The sequence below is a fragment of the Ovis canadensis genome, chromosome X (genome assembly GCF_042477335.2).
Source record: "Ovis canadensis isolate MfBH-ARS-UI-01 breed Bighorn chromosome X, ARS-UI_OviCan_v2, whole genome shotgun sequence".
In the NCBI taxonomy this organism is placed as follows: Eukaryota; Metazoa; Chordata; class Mammalia; order Artiodactyla; family Bovidae; genus Ovis; species Ovis canadensis.
Window position 1 is genome coordinate 18,139,613 of NC_091727.1, and position 18,587 is coordinate 18,158,199.

At 45.6% G+C, this 18,587-nt stretch overlaps 1 protein-coding gene across 3 annotated transcripts in view; it reads right to left on the bottom strand.

Moving 5' to 3' along the window:
* The window catches only part of PHKA2 (phosphorylase kinase regulatory subunit alpha 2), a 96,711-nt gene that overhangs the window by 34,881 nt on the left and 43,243 nt on the right, over positions 1-18,587 (bottom strand). For all 3 annotated transcript variants that reach the window (XM_070289849.1, XM_070289847.1, XM_070289848.1), the window contains exons 9-16: positions 17,151-17,297; positions 15,467-15,520; positions 14,762-14,884; positions 9,953-10,048; positions 5,353-5,460; positions 3,490-3,568; positions 1,000-1,134; positions 226-335 (exon numbers count right to left, since the gene is read on the bottom strand). In XM_070289849.1, the coding sequence (XP_070145950.1) occupies positions 226-335; positions 1,000-1,134; positions 3,490-3,568; positions 5,353-5,460; positions 9,953-10,048; positions 14,762-14,884; positions 15,467-15,520; positions 17,151-17,297 (852 nt within the window). The remainder of the gene's footprint in view (positions 1-225; positions 336-999; positions 1,135-3,489; positions 3,569-5,352; positions 5,461-9,952; positions 10,049-14,761; positions 14,885-15,466; positions 15,521-17,150; positions 17,298-18,587) is intronic.

Genomic DNA, 18,587 nt, shown 5'->3' on the forward strand with positions numbered 1-18,587 from the left:
AGTGTGTGCACTTCATACTGGAAGTGATGGCATACTCAGAGCTAAGCAGCATTTACTGAGCACCTACCATGAGTAAAGGACTGTATTAGGTCTTGGATGTCATCTTTTGTCTGTATTTGAACACCTGCATGCACATCCTGCTGCATTCAAAGTAGCTCGCCAAACAGAAAAAGAGAGCTTAATAAACAAATGCTTGTTGCTTTGCTACTGGCCTGCTCTTCTCACCTGGGGTGTGAAAGTAAAGATCTGGTTCCTAATCACATATAGTTTCGATGTCCCGAGGACACCAATGTGCCGATACGGTCGCCCACTCAATTTCATATTCTTATTCCGTCCTATGTAGAAAGTAAAAGAAAAATTCAAGTTAGAGCAGGCACAGTGACATCTAATCCAAGTGATTCTATCTAAGCCTGAACTTATTGATATCTTAAACAACTCACTCTGGGGTTTGGTTTTTCCAATACTGTTATCCTTCTTTGGGACAAGGATGAATTAAGAAAAGAATCCCACTCCCTTCTTTTCATGCATATATAAGAACAGCACCCAGTAAAACATCTATATGGAATAAAACTATTAAGAGGAGTTTATTGTTTACTTTTTATTTATTTAGTATGGAACCATGATCCTAAACAGTCAGATTTGAGATAAAGAGAATACACCTCCCATTTTAATGGGTAAATGAGCATTTTTTAGACCATGGAAAAAATTTAGAAACATTATCAAGATGCAAATGACTGCTTCAGTTGTGAATTTCCAAAGATGGCTCCTTACTTTACCACATATCTGACAAATCACTGGCCACCTGTGGTGACATCTCCTGAACAGACATGAGAGGAATGTGCTTGTCTGGCCATTTCTCTTCACATCAAAGCAATCAAACTACTTTGGTGCTTTGCCCAAATCTTTAGAATTTACACATATCATAGTTTCCCCCAGACCCCAAACCTAGAACCAAGATGTAACCTCCCCAAAAACACCTTGCTACTTCCCCAAACCTACCAAGCTTGGCATATATGTGACTAAGGATGCGTCCTGGCTGGACTCGGATTGGATGAATGTCAGTGATACTCTGGACGTTGACCCCATGTTTCCTCAGCAGCTCCTTAATGTGGTTGTTTTCTGCCAGAACAGTGACTGTGAACAAGAACGTAGTGTCTGCATTAGACGGTGGCCCTTGTCCCCTCACAGACACTCGCTGTTGTCTGCTCTTCTCTCTGATCTGTCTTAGACACATGAGCAGGCTTGCCATAGGCTGGGAGGTTTTGAAATGGACAGCACTTGTCCTGTCGCTCTTCCCAGTTCTCTCTGGCCTCATCTCCCCTCAACACCTACAATGCATATTTAACAAGTGCCCTCAATGTACAAGATAGTCTGAGACCAGTAGAAATGGCTTGCAACAGGTCACAAGCCAAATTACCAATGTCCTCCCTCTCTGACTGATGGGGAGGAGCTTTATACACTCAGGAGAGAGGGAAGGGTGGACCTACCTGTGGGCTGGTGGTAGTGGGGCAGCTTGGCCCACTGCGAAGCAGAGCACACGGACCCCGCTGGTGGGCAAGAGCCACCCCAGAGGTGGGTCGCACACCCCAATGGGCCGGGCTGGGGCCCATCTGCAGGGAGCGAGACTGGGCATCTGGCTCTCTGGCAGGCAGCGCTCTGGGATGTGGGGTTTGAGATGGGCTTAGACCCCATTCCTGCTGTACCAGTACCACCGGCTTTTAAGAGAAGGGATCATGCATTGACAAAGGGAAGGAGTGTCAGGGAGGGGGCTAGAAAAAGGGAGCTCTGGCCACACACAGAGTGGCCACTGCCGGGTCCAGCTGCATAGAGCCTGCTAGGAACTGGAGTAGTTTGGGGCGGTGTTGAGGCCAGAGGAAAGACTTCTTTACTGCTGATGTAGCCCCCTGAGCCCTACCACTGAACCCTGAGGCCAGTGACTCCTGAAGCTATGATACCTACAAATGCGGCTGAGACCTTGTACTTACATAGCATGTGAGACTTCTCCAAAGTATGTTAATATCCATAACCTCATCTGAGCCTCACAACAAGGCTGTGAGGGGAACCTGCAGTTACAGCCAAGCAGAGATGGTAAGGTAATCCCTGGGCCCCAGCATGGGGACATTGGCCATGCAGGAGTGGGCCAGCAGCTACCCTTCACATCCGTCTCTCTGGAAGCTTCCAACACCATGAAGAGGTCCACATGGATCACAGCCACACAGCGGTCACTGTGTGAGAGTGACTCTTTCAGAGGAGACCTGTGAGCCTGCTGATATGACAGAGCCACACGCAGAGAAGTTTCCAAGACCGGACTGACCATTCCTCCAGGCCACAACCTCTGATATTTTCTACTCTGTTTTCTTCTGTTGCATTAAAAAAAAAAAAAATGGTGCTCAGGCTCCATCAAGCTGTGCCAGCCCGCAGTTGGAAAAGCGGCCTTGTGGACTGAAGGGATCACTTGGCAGCATGTGCTCCAGTGACAGGCAGAGACAGTGGGGTCAGCTGTGGGTCCCTCACATGTAAGAAGGGGATGATAACCATGATCATCACAGTTTCTACCTCATCAGGATGCTGTGATGGTTGGGCATGTCTCGGTAGGCCTGGGACACAGCACTGACCGGTGATGACCTACCTACACACGACCTTTGCTGTAACCCGGGCAAGTGCAGCGAAATGCATCTGTGGCCACAGATAGGGTTCCCTTTCATTTTCTCAATAATTGCTTTTGTTATATTGAGTGTGTGTGTATCAAGCAATACAGAAGCTACAAAAATAAGGCTGCTATCCTTAAGAAATCTACAGTGTACACTAGGGTACACAGGCATAGATACAATGTGCTGATACTAGCTGGTGTATAGGTCGCTCTCTGAGGCGTGTGCACTCCTGGACAGTCCCCCCTGGGAGGGAGAGCCTGAGGCACAGAGAGGGGAAGTCACAGGGCAGTCAGAGCCAGCACTGCAGCAGTGGTCAGGCTGGCCCTGCACTTCCATGGAAGTGTTGGCTGGAGAAGGGGGGAGGCAGGTGAGAACATGGACCAGCGGCTCTAGAAAGAAGTCAGACCTCCAAGGGAGGAATGAGTGAACTTTCACTTGGGTTTTGAGTTTTCAGCAAGGTCACATTCTACTTTTTAAAGGATAGCAGTTATGAAAAATGATGCTCAATGAATCACTTGTGCCCCAGTTGCAATCAAGGTTTAGATTCAAGAAAAGTGCTGGCTAGAAACCAACTCTGAGATTAGGAGCTGCTGAGTTATAGAACATACTTCACAGAACTGATATATGCTAAAGTATATCCATACACAGTCTTTAAAAAAATTAAATGTGGGTCATCGCAGTGCACCAGCCCCAAGCATCCTTTGTATAGCAAGACCAATACCGTATTGTAGAGTAAAATAAAGTAAAAAATAATAATAAATAACTAAATAAAAATTAAATGTGCTGTAAAAATCGCATTGGTTTTACAAAGTTAAATATGAATAGGAAACACACAAACCTTGTACGACGACATCAGGTTTGACCGAAGTGGAAAATCTTCTGTTCAAGGGATCAATTTCACCAGCAGCAAGGAATCCCTAGGAAAACAGGAGTATTAATGCCATGATACACTGATAAACTAAAAGTTCACCTTAAACCTAAGTTTGGAAATAAAATATCTGGAGGCTCAAGATCTTCAGTATTTTAGTCCTTTATATTTTTCCAAGGCAATTGCTTTTCTCTGAACATATTGTACACTATAGCATTTAGATGGCACTCTATCGTGTTTACAGCAGCCAGCTCTCCAGGGCTAGTCAAACACGCCAACCTTGTATGAGTGGGAGAATAAGGGTAACTCGTGCTCCCTGGCCCTCACCCCGCACCAGGCACAGTGCTGAGCTCTGTACACGCACTGTCGCACAGTCCTCCTAACGGGTAGGCACCACCATTCACACCACCTTATTGGGTGCCTTGGCCTGAGAAACCAATGCACTGAGAAACCAGGAAACCAAGGCACTGAGCTCAGGATGAGGGGCAGAATGAGGACTTGGCCCAGAGCTGACTGTCCTAAAACAAAAAAACTCCCCCCTCCCCCCGTTGGCAAAGTACTCGCTGAATGTGGCTTTCCTCACATGATCTATAAACGACAGGTACCCTAAGACAGGGGACCAAGGTGTTCTGGGAGTCCTGAGGACAAGGTGGACCTTATGCTGGGCCTACATGAGGGCCCTCATTGTGGGAGGAGGAAACAAAAGCAGAGGGATTTGTTCCCGATCTCACTGATACAGAAATCAGAGCTGGACCGTATCAGAGATGATCAAACCCAACCTCTTCACTCTAAAGATGAAGAAACTAAAAAAAAAAAAAAAAAAAAAACTACATTTAAACAAAAGTTGTAGAACAATAAAAAAGTAAATAAAGATGAAAAGAGTGAGGCTCAGGGAAGTCAAGAGACCCGCCCAAGTTTACAGAGGTAGTCAGAGGCAGGGTTGGCTTTCCAAAGGAGGTATATGATTTTCCCCTACTCATAAAGAAAAAAGTGTAAGACACAGCTTGCACTCCCAAGGACATGTCCATGACATTGCAGAGATGATCGTATCCATGAAACTACTACTCGATCTCAGCACCTAAGGGCCACTTGCACCGTGACAGCTTTACCTGGGTCTTCTCTCACATACCAGGAACTCCAGGGACATCCAATCCACTGCTCCCCAGGCTTCCCCTGACCGCCCCCCCCCCTCCCCCACACCCCTCCCCAGGGGTCCAGACACTCAGCTGAGCAGGATCCTCCCAGGAATGAGGAGCCAAGTGATAAAAAGCACTCACACTTAGGACTGTCACAAAAGCATTTGTATTTTAAAAATGTAAGCCTGGGGGTAAAAACTTGTTTCACAAGAAGGAATGAGTCAGAGGCAGCAGGGATATCATGGCCTGAGGGAACATCTGACACAAAATTCACTACAGAAAACCAGCCACCGCCCCTTCCTGTAAGAGAGCACTGGAGAGTCAAGACCACGTGCAGTAGCTTCCCAAACCCTGTCTCTCTCACATGTGTGGACCTTGGCCAAGAAGTTTCCAGCCTCCTCCTGACTGTCCACTCACCCACATTCTAGCCACAGATGGGAAATGCTAGTGGGAAGGGGTGTTGGGGGAGAGACAGGGAGTGCTTGGCTTGCAGGTGACCCCGAAATTGATTACTGTAAGGGTGAATCCAAGTCCAGGCCTTCAGCCTCAGAGCCAACCCCAATCAGTTGACTTTACCGCCATGAAGATGCAAAGGACATTCACAGCCACACTGAACAGAGAGCCCCTGTGCTCCTCCAGGGTCCTTTGAACTTCCAATCAGATAGTTTCCAGGCAATGAAGCCCTCAAGTCCCTTACCTCTGCCAAGAGGGAGCTGAGGATGTACAAGGACTGACCCCACAGATGGGGCACCTTCCCCAGGGGAACTCTATCCACCGTGTGAGGATTCTTATACTCTTCATCCACCTGGCAAAGAGAGGAAAACCCCAAGTTAGAACGTCAGAGGATAAAACAGCCAGTGGCCCTGTACATGGGGAGTGCACAGAGGATTTAAAAGTGCTACTTGTTTGATTCTCCAGACCAATTCTGTGCAAGAGCTGGGACAGGGAGGCCAGGAAAACTGAGGCCCGTGGGGTCCACGTGGCTAAAAGCAGCAGAGGTGGGACTCCAGGCCAGGCCTGGTTGCAGCAATGCTCTGCCCACAAGCACACTGATGGCAAAAGGCAGAGATAGGCTCTGAAAGTCAGGCCTGCCTTCTTTAAGCACAGCTCTGGGCGACAAGAAATTTCAGATCTCATGCTTATGTTTGGCTGTATTATGGGCACAATAATCCAAACCACAGCCGTGGCAGTGTAGTTCTGGATGCTATGTAAGCTTTCTATCTTGCTCTCCTCAGGTGTTCATGAACTCCGCATGCCTATGCAAGAAAATTACCAGAAGGTGGCGCTATTTATTGAGGAAAAACAATTCTACTATTCAGTTCAGTCAATCGTGTCCACCTCTTGCAACCCCATGGACTGTAGCATGCCAGGCTTCCCTGTCCACCACCAACTCCCAGAGCTTGCTCAAGCTCATGTCCATTGAGTCGGTGATGCCATCCAACCATCTCATCCTCTGTCGTCCCCTCCTCCACCTGCCTTCAATCTTTCCCAGCGTCAGGGTCTTATTAGATCACTCATTTTCCATCAGGGACTCAAAACACTGAATCCACTGGGGGCCTTTGACTCATTAAAACAAGCTACAGTTCTCTCTGATGAGCAGTGCTGGCTATATGTTGTAAAAGTCGGTCTGGAACCTTCTCTGTTGTCAAGTCCATGCTGACCTTTGGGTTTTTGATCATTACAATGTTTGTTGGTTGGGGGTTGGAAAATTTCCTTCTCTAGAAAACAAACCAGTTGAAGGAAATAGAAAACACATCTTCCTCCAAAGGAAAAACAACATTAGGCGAGTTATTCTCTGCTTGTGGATTAATAACATCAGTGATGTTAATATGAAACTGAAAGGGAAAGTTGCTCAGTCGTGTCTGACTCTTTGCAACCCCATGGACTACACAGTCCGTGGAATTCTCCAGGCCAGAATACTGGAGTGAGTAGCCTTTCCCTTCTCCAGGGGATCTTTCTGATCCAGGAATGGACAATGGAACCAGAGTCTCTCACACTGCAGGCGGATTCTTTAGCAGCTGAGCCACCAGGGAAGCCGAAGAATACTGGAGTGGGTAGCTTTTCCCTTCTCTAGGGGAATCTTCCCAATCCAGAGATCAAACCCAGGTCTCCCGCATTGCAGGTAGATTTTTTACCAGTTGAGCCACCAGGGAAGCCCAAGAACACTGGAGTGGGTAGCCAATTCCTTCTCCAGCGGATTTTCCCAACCGAGGAATCAAACCAGGGTCTCCTGCATTGCAGGCGGATTCTTTACCAACTGAGCTATCAGGGAAGCCCATGTGAATATATTCAGTAAATTTTTAAAATTTTACTGTAGTTAACTAAGACAAACTTAAGCTTGTCAACTGAACAGAATTAAATGTTATGAGTAATCAAATAGGATAAAAAGTGGAGGGAGCTTCTCCAAAACATTGCAATGTAAAATTAGAAATATTTTCTTTCTATAGAATGTTGAATGTTCTGCAGTTTGCAGGATTACTTTTACAGTCAGATGGTACATTAAAACTTTTTGAAATGTAAGTAGTGTTAAGAAAGACTGCGCAGATCTGGAATGGGAACAGGTCGATGCAAAGAACAGAAGACAGCCCAGTTCTGCCCTTCTTCCACCCTCGGCCAGCTCCTGCCTCCCCGTGGAGGTGCGTCTCCCTCTCTCCACCTCAGTCTTTCCAATCAGCTTGCAGGTCCTCTAATGCACCAAGCCTTTGCCACCAGCATGGCACTCCGGTATCTGCCCTCAGTCCGTGTACTTGCTCCTCCCACCTCCCTAGCTTGCAAGCCAGCAGAGGGAGAGCTAGCATCATGACCCCTCTGTGCCCCAGCACCTAGCGTGCTGCCCGACCCAGAGCAGCTGCTCCAAGCACGTCTGCTGGGCACGCTTGCCTGAGTCTCAAGCTGTTCAATGGAGGCCCCGTTGGTCAGTGGTGCCTTGCAGAAGTATGTCCGGCTGTGGAAATGAGTGACGCTGGAACCCAGGCCGGATGCCGCCTTGGCCCAGGGCTGTGGCTGCTCCAAGAATGAGGCCCTTTTTCTAATTTGCACAAAGGTGCCATAGGGGTCTGGGTGGCTCTGTCTGCGGCAGTCTCTCCATATTACTGATGGGATGGGTGAACCTTCCCAGCTGTCATCTGGAAGCAGCCAATACAAACTGTGCTCAAAAGAATATTCAAAATCAGTGCCTAGCCGATGTGTAAATACACTGGATTAAACGAGGATGCTGAAATGACAAGTATAAGCATGGAGGTCAGATGAGAAAAAGCTGCAGAGTAACCTTTTACACCGTGCAGCCAGAACTGTTAATATTCGCAAGAAAAGCATATAACACCTAGCATTTACTACAGTCAGGAAATGTGCCTTTTAGTGGCACATGGATGGATGGTTATCTCTACTATAAAATAGGTAAAATACCCTTGAAGCTATGCAGTTTCCTTGCTCTGCTTCCAGGTTCCAAATTACCTCCATGACTAATTTAGTCTTGTCAAGTACCTCAGTTCTGGAAAAGGGGCAACCTGAACACACAGTTGCTAGGAAGTAACTACCCAGCTCCCACTGTCAGCTGCACCCAGACTCCCAACAACACATCCACATCACACATAGTAAAATGAATACATTTGCAGGAAATCTACACCTTGAATAGTCAGAAAGAAAACAGCCCCTGCAGGCTCCATGGTTTGATCTGTACAATGACGGACTCTCCACCCCCCCCAAAAAATGCACCACCCACTGGGAAGCAGGGTGCGATTGTCAGGAGGCCCTGAATCAGGGTCTAATTCCAAGCAGAGCCCAGTGCTGTCTGAGCTCTGACAGATTCCACAGCCTCTTTGAACTGAGGCAGATAATTTCCAAGGCCTTTACCAGTCCCCTGACCATGTGCTTGTGGGCCTGATTCTACCACAAACTCCTAGACCCAAGCTGCTATGTGACTGCAGGGTTATGCTCTAGTGCAGGCCCTGTCAGCTGGGGGATGAACCTTGCTCTCCGAAGTCTCTTCTGCCCCAAAATGTCTTAATGAAGCTTCAAAGCAACAGGAACATTCAAGAGAGAATAAGCCTTGAAATGAGAATTCTTCTCTGCTTAACATGAGATATGTACAGGGAAATCTTCCCATTAAGATATATCAATCCATCATGACCCAATTTAGGAAAGTGAATAGAACAAAACTACCTTTGGGCATCTTCCTGGAACTGGCCAGTTTCTCTTTTCCTGATATAGAATGGCTTCTAAGTGATCACTCAAGCTCTAGCTCAGGAACTGTGTAACTGAAAGGAAGAGATTCTGAACTACCCCTGTACAGGCAGACCTCGGTTCCAAACCACTGCAATAAAATGAATATAAATGGAGTCACACAAAACTTTTGGTTTCCCACTGCATAAAAAAATTATGTTCACACTATACCACTATATACCAAGGTCTGCCCTGGTGGTTCAGATGGTAAAGAATCCACCTGCAATGCAGAAGACCCAGGTTCAGATCCCTGTGTTGGGAAAATCCCCTGAAGAAGGGAATGGCAACTCACTTCAGTATTCTTCCCTAGAGAATTCCATGGACTGAGGAGCCTGGCAGGCTACAGTCCATGGGGTCACAAAGAGTTGGACATGACTGAGCGACTTAACACTTTTACATACTGTAATCTATTAAGTATGCAACAGCATTATGTCTAAAAGAAATATTCCTATCTTAATTTAAACATACTTTATTGCTAAAAAATACTAACCATGACCCAAACCTTCATCAAGTTCACGAGTAGTAACATTAAAGATCACTGATCACACATTACCGTAATAATGGAAAAGTTTGAAACGTGGGAATTACCAAAATGTGACAGAGACATGAAATGAACAAATACTATTGCAAAAAAAGTCACTGAAGGCTTGCCACAAACCTTCCATTTGTAAAAGTAAAAAAAAAAAAAAATGCAAAGTTACCTGCAAAGTGGCAGTAAAGCAAGGTATGCCTGTACATCTCTTCCCCTCTCCCAGGGAGATTTTGTCTGGTTTCTTTTTCCATAGAAATGTGTAACAACATGGTGCCCAACAGTGTTCTATGATTTTAGGGCCTGCTTGGTCCTGAGCTTGGAAGAAGGATAGGTACCCTCTGAAGGTCCTCAACTAACGCCTCCCTTGGGCAACCTCCAGGTCGAGCATGGCTCCAAATCCGTAACTTCTGTGATAAACAGCAATGCTACCCAAGACTCAAGAAACCACTTCTGGAGAAAAAGTGTTAGGTCTGAAAGAGGAATGAAAAATACCAAATGGCCAAGCCCAACTCACTTCATTCTAGATAATGAAGTACATGGTTACCTTGTCAGGCGGGATGGCGTAGAGTTCGGGCAACAAGTGGACCCCGTTTTTGCCTCTGATCAGTATCCCCTCCAGGGCTTCACGGTATTCTTGGACCTAGAAAACAGCAGCATGACCCATAGGGTGAAAAGACAGCACAAGACAGAAAACAGCTCTCTGGGCAACAAACAGATTAGAAGTAGCACACAGGGCTAAGAAATGCACAAACACCTGCAGCTCATGGAGTGCAAGAGGAGCCCGGACTGCTGCTGATATCAAACATTAGGAGGAGCAAAAAGCAACTGGTCTTCTATGTGTTGTTTTTCATTTATGATTTAAATAGTTCACTCTTAACTTCTCACATAGTTCAATTTTGTCTCATCAGCTAGACTATAAGCTTTTTGGAATGGAGGCCAGATCTCAAGCAGTACATCCTATTTCCACCTGTTGGTAGTCTTCTACTGAAAAAACGCTCAAACTTGCTCAAGAAATGTTTGCTGAACGAATCAGATGTGAAGGAAAGAAAGTGTGTGTATTATGATCCATGTACCCCAATACTTAGGATGTGCCACTCAAGAAAAGCTTTTGATGTAAACGCTTCTATTAAATTTAAAAAGCAGTGACAAAAACCTATGCATTAAAAGGGAAATGGTGAAGAAAAAACCCTTAACCAGCCACCTAGCTATTTAACACATTTCATCTTTGGAGAGTCAAATGCCTTTCAGATCTCATGTTCTTTTCTTCTGAAATTTATGGACAGCAAAGCATAATGGGGTGCATCACTTTTAAAATGAGTGGAAGAGACAGCATGGGGGGGCGGTAAGAATAATAAATCCTGTGAGACCTACAAAATAAGGTACTAAGCACAGGATTTTCTGTCTCCTTGGCCTTTTGTTTCTGGTAACTGTCAAACTTGTTCATAATTGAAATTCCAACTCAATCTTTTTAAGATCTGTCAGTCCTGGGGTAAAAAGACAGAAAACATAAGACCCAAGAAAATCACTAAAGCATAAAAGTCAATAAAGAGGGAATATTAATATTTCAAGCTTACTGCCACTTCTGAAACACTTCAGCATTTAACAGAGGCAGCTCTCAAAAACTAAAATGAATCTTAGATTGTGTCTCCTATGCCAGAACACACACACACACACGGCTGATTTGCAGTGTTGTACGGCAGAAACCAACACAACATTGTAAAGCAACTATGCTCCAACTAAAAAAATAAGGTCCTACTGTATAGCACAGAGAACTTTATCAATATCCTATGATAAACCACAATGGAAAAGAATATGAAAAAGAATGTATATATATATGTGCAACTGAGTCACTTTGCTGTACAGCAGTAATTAACACAAGATTGTAACTCAACTATACTTCAATAAATAATAAAAGAAATCTGCCTTGAACAAATGAACACTGTATTAATAAATATTCATTTAGCACTTAGTATATACTAGGAATGGGGCATATGCCCCAGATGGATAGAGACCATCTCTAGCAGGGTTCTTTGACAGCTAAGTGGGAAATACACTGATAGGTGCCAGGCTGTTATAAGAGCTATGGGGCATATATAAAAGCTTTCAGTTTTTCTCAAAGAAGAGACACTTAAAATGAATCAAATGAAGGGGGAGGGGAAGCTGAGGGTGGAAAGCATCAGTTCAGTTCAGTTGCTCAGTCGTGTCCGACTCTTTGCAATCCCATGAACCACAGCACGCCAGGCCTCCCTGTCCATCACCAACTCCCAGAGTTCACTCAAACTCATGTCCATTGAATTGGTGATGCCATGCAACCATCTCATCCTCTGTCCTCCCCTTCTCCTCCTGCCTTCAATCTTTCCCAGCATCAGGGTCTTTTCAAATGAATCAGTTCTTCGCATCAGGTGGCCAAAGTATTGGAGTTTCAGCTTCACCATCAGTCCTTCCAATGAATATTTAGGACAGTTGCTGGGTATTTGAGAAGACAGGACAGACAGCCTGGCCTGCCCAAAGGCCTGAACAAGTTTTCATCTGCTTGGATCACAGAACTCAAGAAAGGAAATAATTAGAAATTGGACTACAGTGGTGAAAACAAGGGCCAGATCTTCTGGGACCCTATAAAACGTGAAGAGCCTGTACCTCATCACAAAAGTAATCAAGAAGCCATTCAAAGCTTTTAAGACAAGCAGTAGCATCATCTTTTTCTTAATAAGATCACTCTGGTGATGGTGTGGAGAAATAGCAGGAAGCGAGGCTATGGGCTGGGACATCCGTTATGTGGCTGATACATTAAATAAGATATTAGCTAAGAGAGGGCTTCCCAGGTGGGCTCAGTGGTAAAGAATCTGCCTACCAATGCAGGAGATGCAAGATCGATCCCTGGGTCAGGAAGCTCCCCTGGAGGAGGGCATGGCAACCCACTCCAGCATTCTTGCCTGGAGAATCCCATGGACAGAGGAGCCTGGTAGGCTACAGTCCACGGGCTTGCAAAGAGCTGACTTAAGCACTGAGCACTACCACACTAGCTAAGAGTAGCCTTAAAGATGGCAAAACCACAGCTGGCCAGAAAAGAGCAGCAGCAACAACAAAACTCGTCTGTGGGAGACTGGCGCCCCCCACCCCAGAGAACCCCACCTTCTAGTTCTCAAGCCTTTATGCCGTGTCCTCCCCTTGAATAACTTACAATAGAAAGCCCTCAGATGTAGATACTGGGTTAAGCTGATCAACAGAGAATTTCCTGTCACCTATTTTTTTCTATACTAAATTGAAATTTGGTCCTCGTGTCCTCAGATTAAAGAGGAAAAAAGAAAAAAGACCCTGGCATCTACTCCTGCCAAGGTTCTACATGGTCAGGATATTATAGAAACCATACTTAATTCTCCCAGCCTGTGGCCCTTCCACATTTAATATCTAAGTGTTTCAGCCAAACAGATAATGATTGAGACACTCCAATATGGAAAAAGGTAAGACACTTGATCCCTGGGGCTTCCCTTGTGGCTCAGCTGGTAAAGAATCTGCCTGCAATGCTGGAGACCTGGGTTCTATCCCTGGGTTGGGAAGATCCCCTGGACAAGGGAAAGGCTACCCACTCCAATATTCTGGCATAGAGAATTCCATGAACTGTATAGTCCATGGGGTCAAAAAAGAGTTGGACACGACCGACTGACTTTCACTTTCGCTTGATCCCTGCTGCTGCTGCTGCTGCTAAGTCACTTCAGTCGTGTCCGACTCTGTGCAACCCCAGAGACGGCAGCCCACCAGGTTCCCCCGTCCCTGGGATTCTCCAGGCAAGAACACTGGAGTGGGTTGCCATTTCCTTCTCCAATGCATGAAAGTGAAAAGGGAAAGTGAAGTCGCTCAGTTGTGTCCGACTCCTAGCGACCCCATGGACTGCAGCCTACCAGCCTCCTCCATCCATGGGATTTATCAGGCAAGAGTACTGGAGTGGGGTGCCATTGCCTTCTCCCGCTTGATCCCTGGCTTATTCTAAATAAAACTGCTAAAAAAGAATAAAAATTTTAACAATGTCTGCCATTCTACATGCCCCCTCAGGCTACATCTTTGTCTGTAGTTTACCAATCTTGGGCCTGTGAATGCCTTGACAGCTGGTGCATAGGTGGTAACTGCTCAGATCACAGTGTTAACCTGAAACCAGGATCGAGAATATTTTCAAATGAGTGCTAAGCAGTTTCATTCCTCAAGTCCTAGTTGTGTCTATCCCCCTTATAGGCAGGAAGTATCCAGAGGGGTCTTTGTCCTCCTCCTCTCGACATGGAGAAATGATCAAAACATAGCAGGGACTGAAACCAAGGGTAATCATTAGTCAAATCTATTTTTACCTGTAACAGGCCTTCACTAATCAAGGTGCTTTTAAGACTCACATGTCCTCCAAGCAGCGCATAGCCTAAACCATGTTTGCTCGAGTTGTTTTCCAGGAACTTGGAGTCAACTATGTCTCGTTCCAACTGAGCTGGTTAAGACTGGTTAGGACCACCCACTCTCCAACAAGGCATGGGCGACTGTCTGGTGACTTTGGGGCATCAGGGGGCTGAAAACTGCACCCTCAGAGCATGCTAAGCACCTCCATTTTGGAATGTGCAGAGACCTGTGGCCTAGTTACAGTTGGGCAGAATGAGAATTACCACTCCTTTTTCCAGCCACCTCTCCCCAACTTCAGGCCACTGTGCTGCTTTATTATTTATCCCATAAATACCCTGAGCCTTAGTCTTCATGCAGGCAGACCTGAGACTTGTTCTCCTTGCGAATAAACCCTCTCTTTGTTGCAAACCTCGGCATTTCAGCATTTTGGCTTGCTGCGCTCTGGCAAAACAAACCTGGTTTGGCAACACTAGCCCTGAAAAAACCAAATACAACAGAAGTGACACTTTGCCAGTTTCGGGCCTAAAGCCTTAAGAAAGCTTGGCAGCTTCTGCTTTTGCATTCTGGGAAAAGATGACCATCATGTAAAAAGCTTTACTGTCCAGAGACTGCAATGCTGTGAGAAGCCCAAGTGGAGAATGAAGACCCAGGCCAAGAGTCCACCTGAGCTCCGGGCCAACAGGCAGCATCAAGCTGCAACCACGTGAGGGAGGCCGGTTCCTGCAGCCCTACTGATCCCAGCTGACACTAGAAGCAGCAGAGAAACCCGTCCCTGCTGAGGGCTACCCAAATTACACAGCACTGAGCAAACACAATAGCTGTTTTAATTCACGAAGTTTTAGGAAAGGTTGTTGGCAGCAACAGGTAACTGACACAGTGCCCCTGAATTTTTACATAACCCTATGTTCTAATAACCATCAGCACACCATTGCCATGAAAATGCTGATTATCAACACAACGCCCAGCATTTTCTCACCTGAACAGCATCACCATTGAAGACTCCATCTATTATGAAATAAGTCCAGAACACAGGCCATTCACATTCAATGTTTTCAAAGAGCTTGAGTTCAGCAGGGTCATAATGCAATCGGTTTGGGTCCTGGAACAAAACAGGTAAATGTTCTAAAAGGTAGTGTCAGATTACATACATAATACCACTGTGCTTCACTGGGTGGCCCTTGCTTTCTGATTCAGGGCAGCTGTGAGGCTGGTATGATTAGGATTCTGCTGAAATGAGGACATGCTATTTTTGCCAGTTATCCACGGTAAAATTTCAGAAAAGTAAATCAAATGTACACATTACTTGGTAGTTTATTAGATTAAGCTTTCTCTATCTCTATAACAAATATGAAGAAATTTGACTCTCGCAGTGCTGGGCAGACTGTTTTATTGACATCATTTTATCAGTCACTATGGCAAAGGAACCCAAGGAGGCCACAGGTGGCCTTTTAAAAAAACATGTGAGCGAGAGAACCGTTTGTCCTTGTCAGCAAGCTGGTTTTAAATCACCAGCTTGCTGCTCTCCTAATGATCTTACTACTCTATTGCCTAACTCCAGCTTGCTGACTCCAAAATTAAGACTGTTCTTTCCAATATTCCAATGTGTAAGTTTTATAATCCACAGTGGCAACTTAGACATGAAGCAGCTAAGGAATCAGAAGAAACAATCTTTAAATACAACCTCTCTTGGGGTTTTATAACCATCTCGAAGGAAGCGACAGCATCCATAACGCCCCTAAGAAGACAAAAAGAAGCATTTGATGAAACAGAAGAATTTCTTTATCTCTTTGATTCAAGTCAGCCCTTTTTGTAACAACAAAGTGCTCACTGCTATCAGTACAAAAACTCATCTTTAAGTAATAAGCAAACCAAAATAAGGTTTGATCAGTACTTGGAAGGGAATGCCAAAACTTTCCATTAGAGTGGCAGTCAGGGCTGAGAGATTAATTACTCCATGGTTCACAGAATGACTATCCTTTCATTCTGATTTGCTGTATTGTGCAAAGATGCAAAGGGACCCTCACTGCTTGGAGAAGCCACCCATGGTGATATGTGGACTGATTGGACTGCTTCTACTTGAAAGACCGGAAGGCCACAAGGTGACTCCAGACTCATAGCAGTTAGGCTCTGGATGCAAAGAAACCTGCATCCTGCAAGAAGTGGAGGAGGGAGGCGGTAGGGCTTCCTGTGGCTTAAGGCCATGGCTGCTGGGTTTCCTGCTGCAGGCTTCAGTGTTCCTCTCCAGCTTCTCGGGTGCCAAGAAAGAAGGGCAGTGGCAGTGCTATCTGAATCTGCCTCCCTTATCCCTGGATTGCAGTTTTGGGTGTCCATTCTTCAGTTAAGCATTTGGGGCTGTTCTAGCACTGGCCATGGAGGCAAGTGCACTCCCAGTGGCCAATCCCATAATGTCTGGGGTGTCCTGGAAGCCCAGTCTAGAACGTGCTCCCCTTGAAAAATGCTTCATTCTCTACATGAACTCTCTGCCTACTTCTACAAACTAAACAGGTTCTGTTTTTACTACTGGCTAATTGAGGCAGTGCCTTCTGGGGATATGGTTGGAGACCCTTTACCCCTTGGTTTCCAGAGGCTAAAAGCATTTTTCACCAAATCTAAGTGGGATCATCAACATGCAGATTGCGGTTATCATTTCACTGATAACTTCAGTTGGCTAGAGTATTGTATAACCTTCTCAGTTTGGTGTAATGTGTCATAGTTTCTGCATCTGACCTCAGAGCAGGGATTTTAAGATTTTTTTTTTTTAATGTGGACCATTTTTAAAGTCTTTACTGAATTTGTTACAATATTGCTTCTGTTTTGGTTTATTGACTGTGAGGCATGTGAGATTTTAGTTTCCCAACCAGAGAAGAACACTGCACCCCTGCACTGGAAGGTGAGGTCTTAACCCTGGACCACCAGGGACGTCCTTAGGATTTTTAATCTCAGTTTAACTTGGAGATCTTCAAGTCCCCAGAAATCGTGTGTCAAGTTGGAGGATATTGGGACATGTGCATTTTTTTCTGACAGGGACTGTAGCTTTCATAAGATTCTTAAGGGAGTCTGTCTAGGATCGCTAAAGGGTTCAGAAGCTCTGCCTTAGAAGCAAAGGAATGATACGAATTGAGGTTTAAATGTGCCAGCTGGAACTGAAACTCTACTGCACAAGAAAAGAACCTGGGCATTGATGGCTCAGAGACTTTGTTTTCTCCCCTCCATTCTCAGCCTTGGGTACCTCCATCTGTCAGTCCACTCTGATACCGAGAGAGCGACTGCAGGGACAGGCCAGCCTTGAGTGAGCTGCTCCACGTCACTATCTGGAAGGGGCACTTAACACAGGGCAGAAGGGTACCAGTATGACCAATGCTTACCTGGAGCTTGGAAATAATTTCATTTTTGGTCACATTCACAAGGTTCACATCTTCCACTGCGAAGGCCGGGAAAGAAATAATGGAAAGAAGCCCAGCATCAATCTCTTTTGACGTCGAGGCTCTTGGCAGCATGGAGAACAGAATAGACTGAACAAAAAACAAACAAGTGTTAACCCTGGAAGCACTAACAGTTACGTACAGCATCTGGAGACTATGACTTGACCCCAAGGGAACATATGAATGAGTTTACCAGTTTTTAGAGTTTTTGCCTACCAACATGGCCCCTGCTGGGCGACCGCACCTACCCAGCCCATGTGTCCTGCTCCTCACAGGAGAAGAGGGTTCGGGAGAACAGTGCTATGCCTAGAGCCCGTGCTGAGAACTGGCTCCCTTCCTTCTGTACCTTCTGTTGATACTGCTGGGCCTTTAGGGCACGCAGGGGAGAACTAAGGACTACCTCATCAGCAGGTTAGTGTGTCCTGACTGCAAAGACAAAGAACACACATACAAGACTGGCAGAGAGAAATGCCTGGCTTCTGTGGAGGTGACCAGCTGGACTGGATAACTCAGAAAACACTTAAAGGAGTCAAATCCAGAAGACCACACCAACAGGCAAAACACTTTAGTCCAAACAGAATTAGTTTAGTCCTAGAAAGAATGGCTTACTTAGTGGCACTATAATATGGCCTCAATTATAAGGTGGTTGGATTAGGCACTGTAAACTAAAGCAAGGTGAAATTATAAGGAACAGTTTGGGAAGGAAAGGGAGCTAACCCTGTGATCTAACATGTACAGACATGGGACTAGATTCCTACAAGCACAAGCTTATTAACTCTTCCATGTGAAGAAGGAATTCGAGAACTATGTCCAAATCACACATGAGGACTTGGAGACGTAGAGACTCATGCTGATGGGCATACAGCTAGTCTGCAACAGAGCTGGGATTCTAACCCAGGCCCAGCTAGCTACGGAGCTCATGCCATCTCCACTGGGGACCTACACATCTATTAAGAAGCATACCAGCTTAACTTTATTAAACCACACCCCAAGAAACAGCAGGTTCCCCACTAAGGACTATTTAATGGGGGAAAATGGAATGAGCTAGAAGGGGGCTAAATATGGGGGGAACCCTTCAGCTTCAGAACAAAGCTTAATTTCTCTAGCCAACTGACCCCCAAGCCCAGTTCTTTAACTAGTCACTCTCCCTAGGCTCTCTCCGCCTGAAACAAATACTACCACTGGAAGCTCTCTGCATACAAATTTGTATGCCTCTCACTCACACAGCCCTAGCATAGTGCCTGCATACAGTGAGCCCCCAGTAAATAAGAGTTTGCTGATTTGCCAGCAACTGCTGACCTATTGTCTGATAAATGGAGCCACCTAATCTGCCCCAAATCACCCCTTTCTCTAACATGTGTTTCATGGAGGTTTTACTGA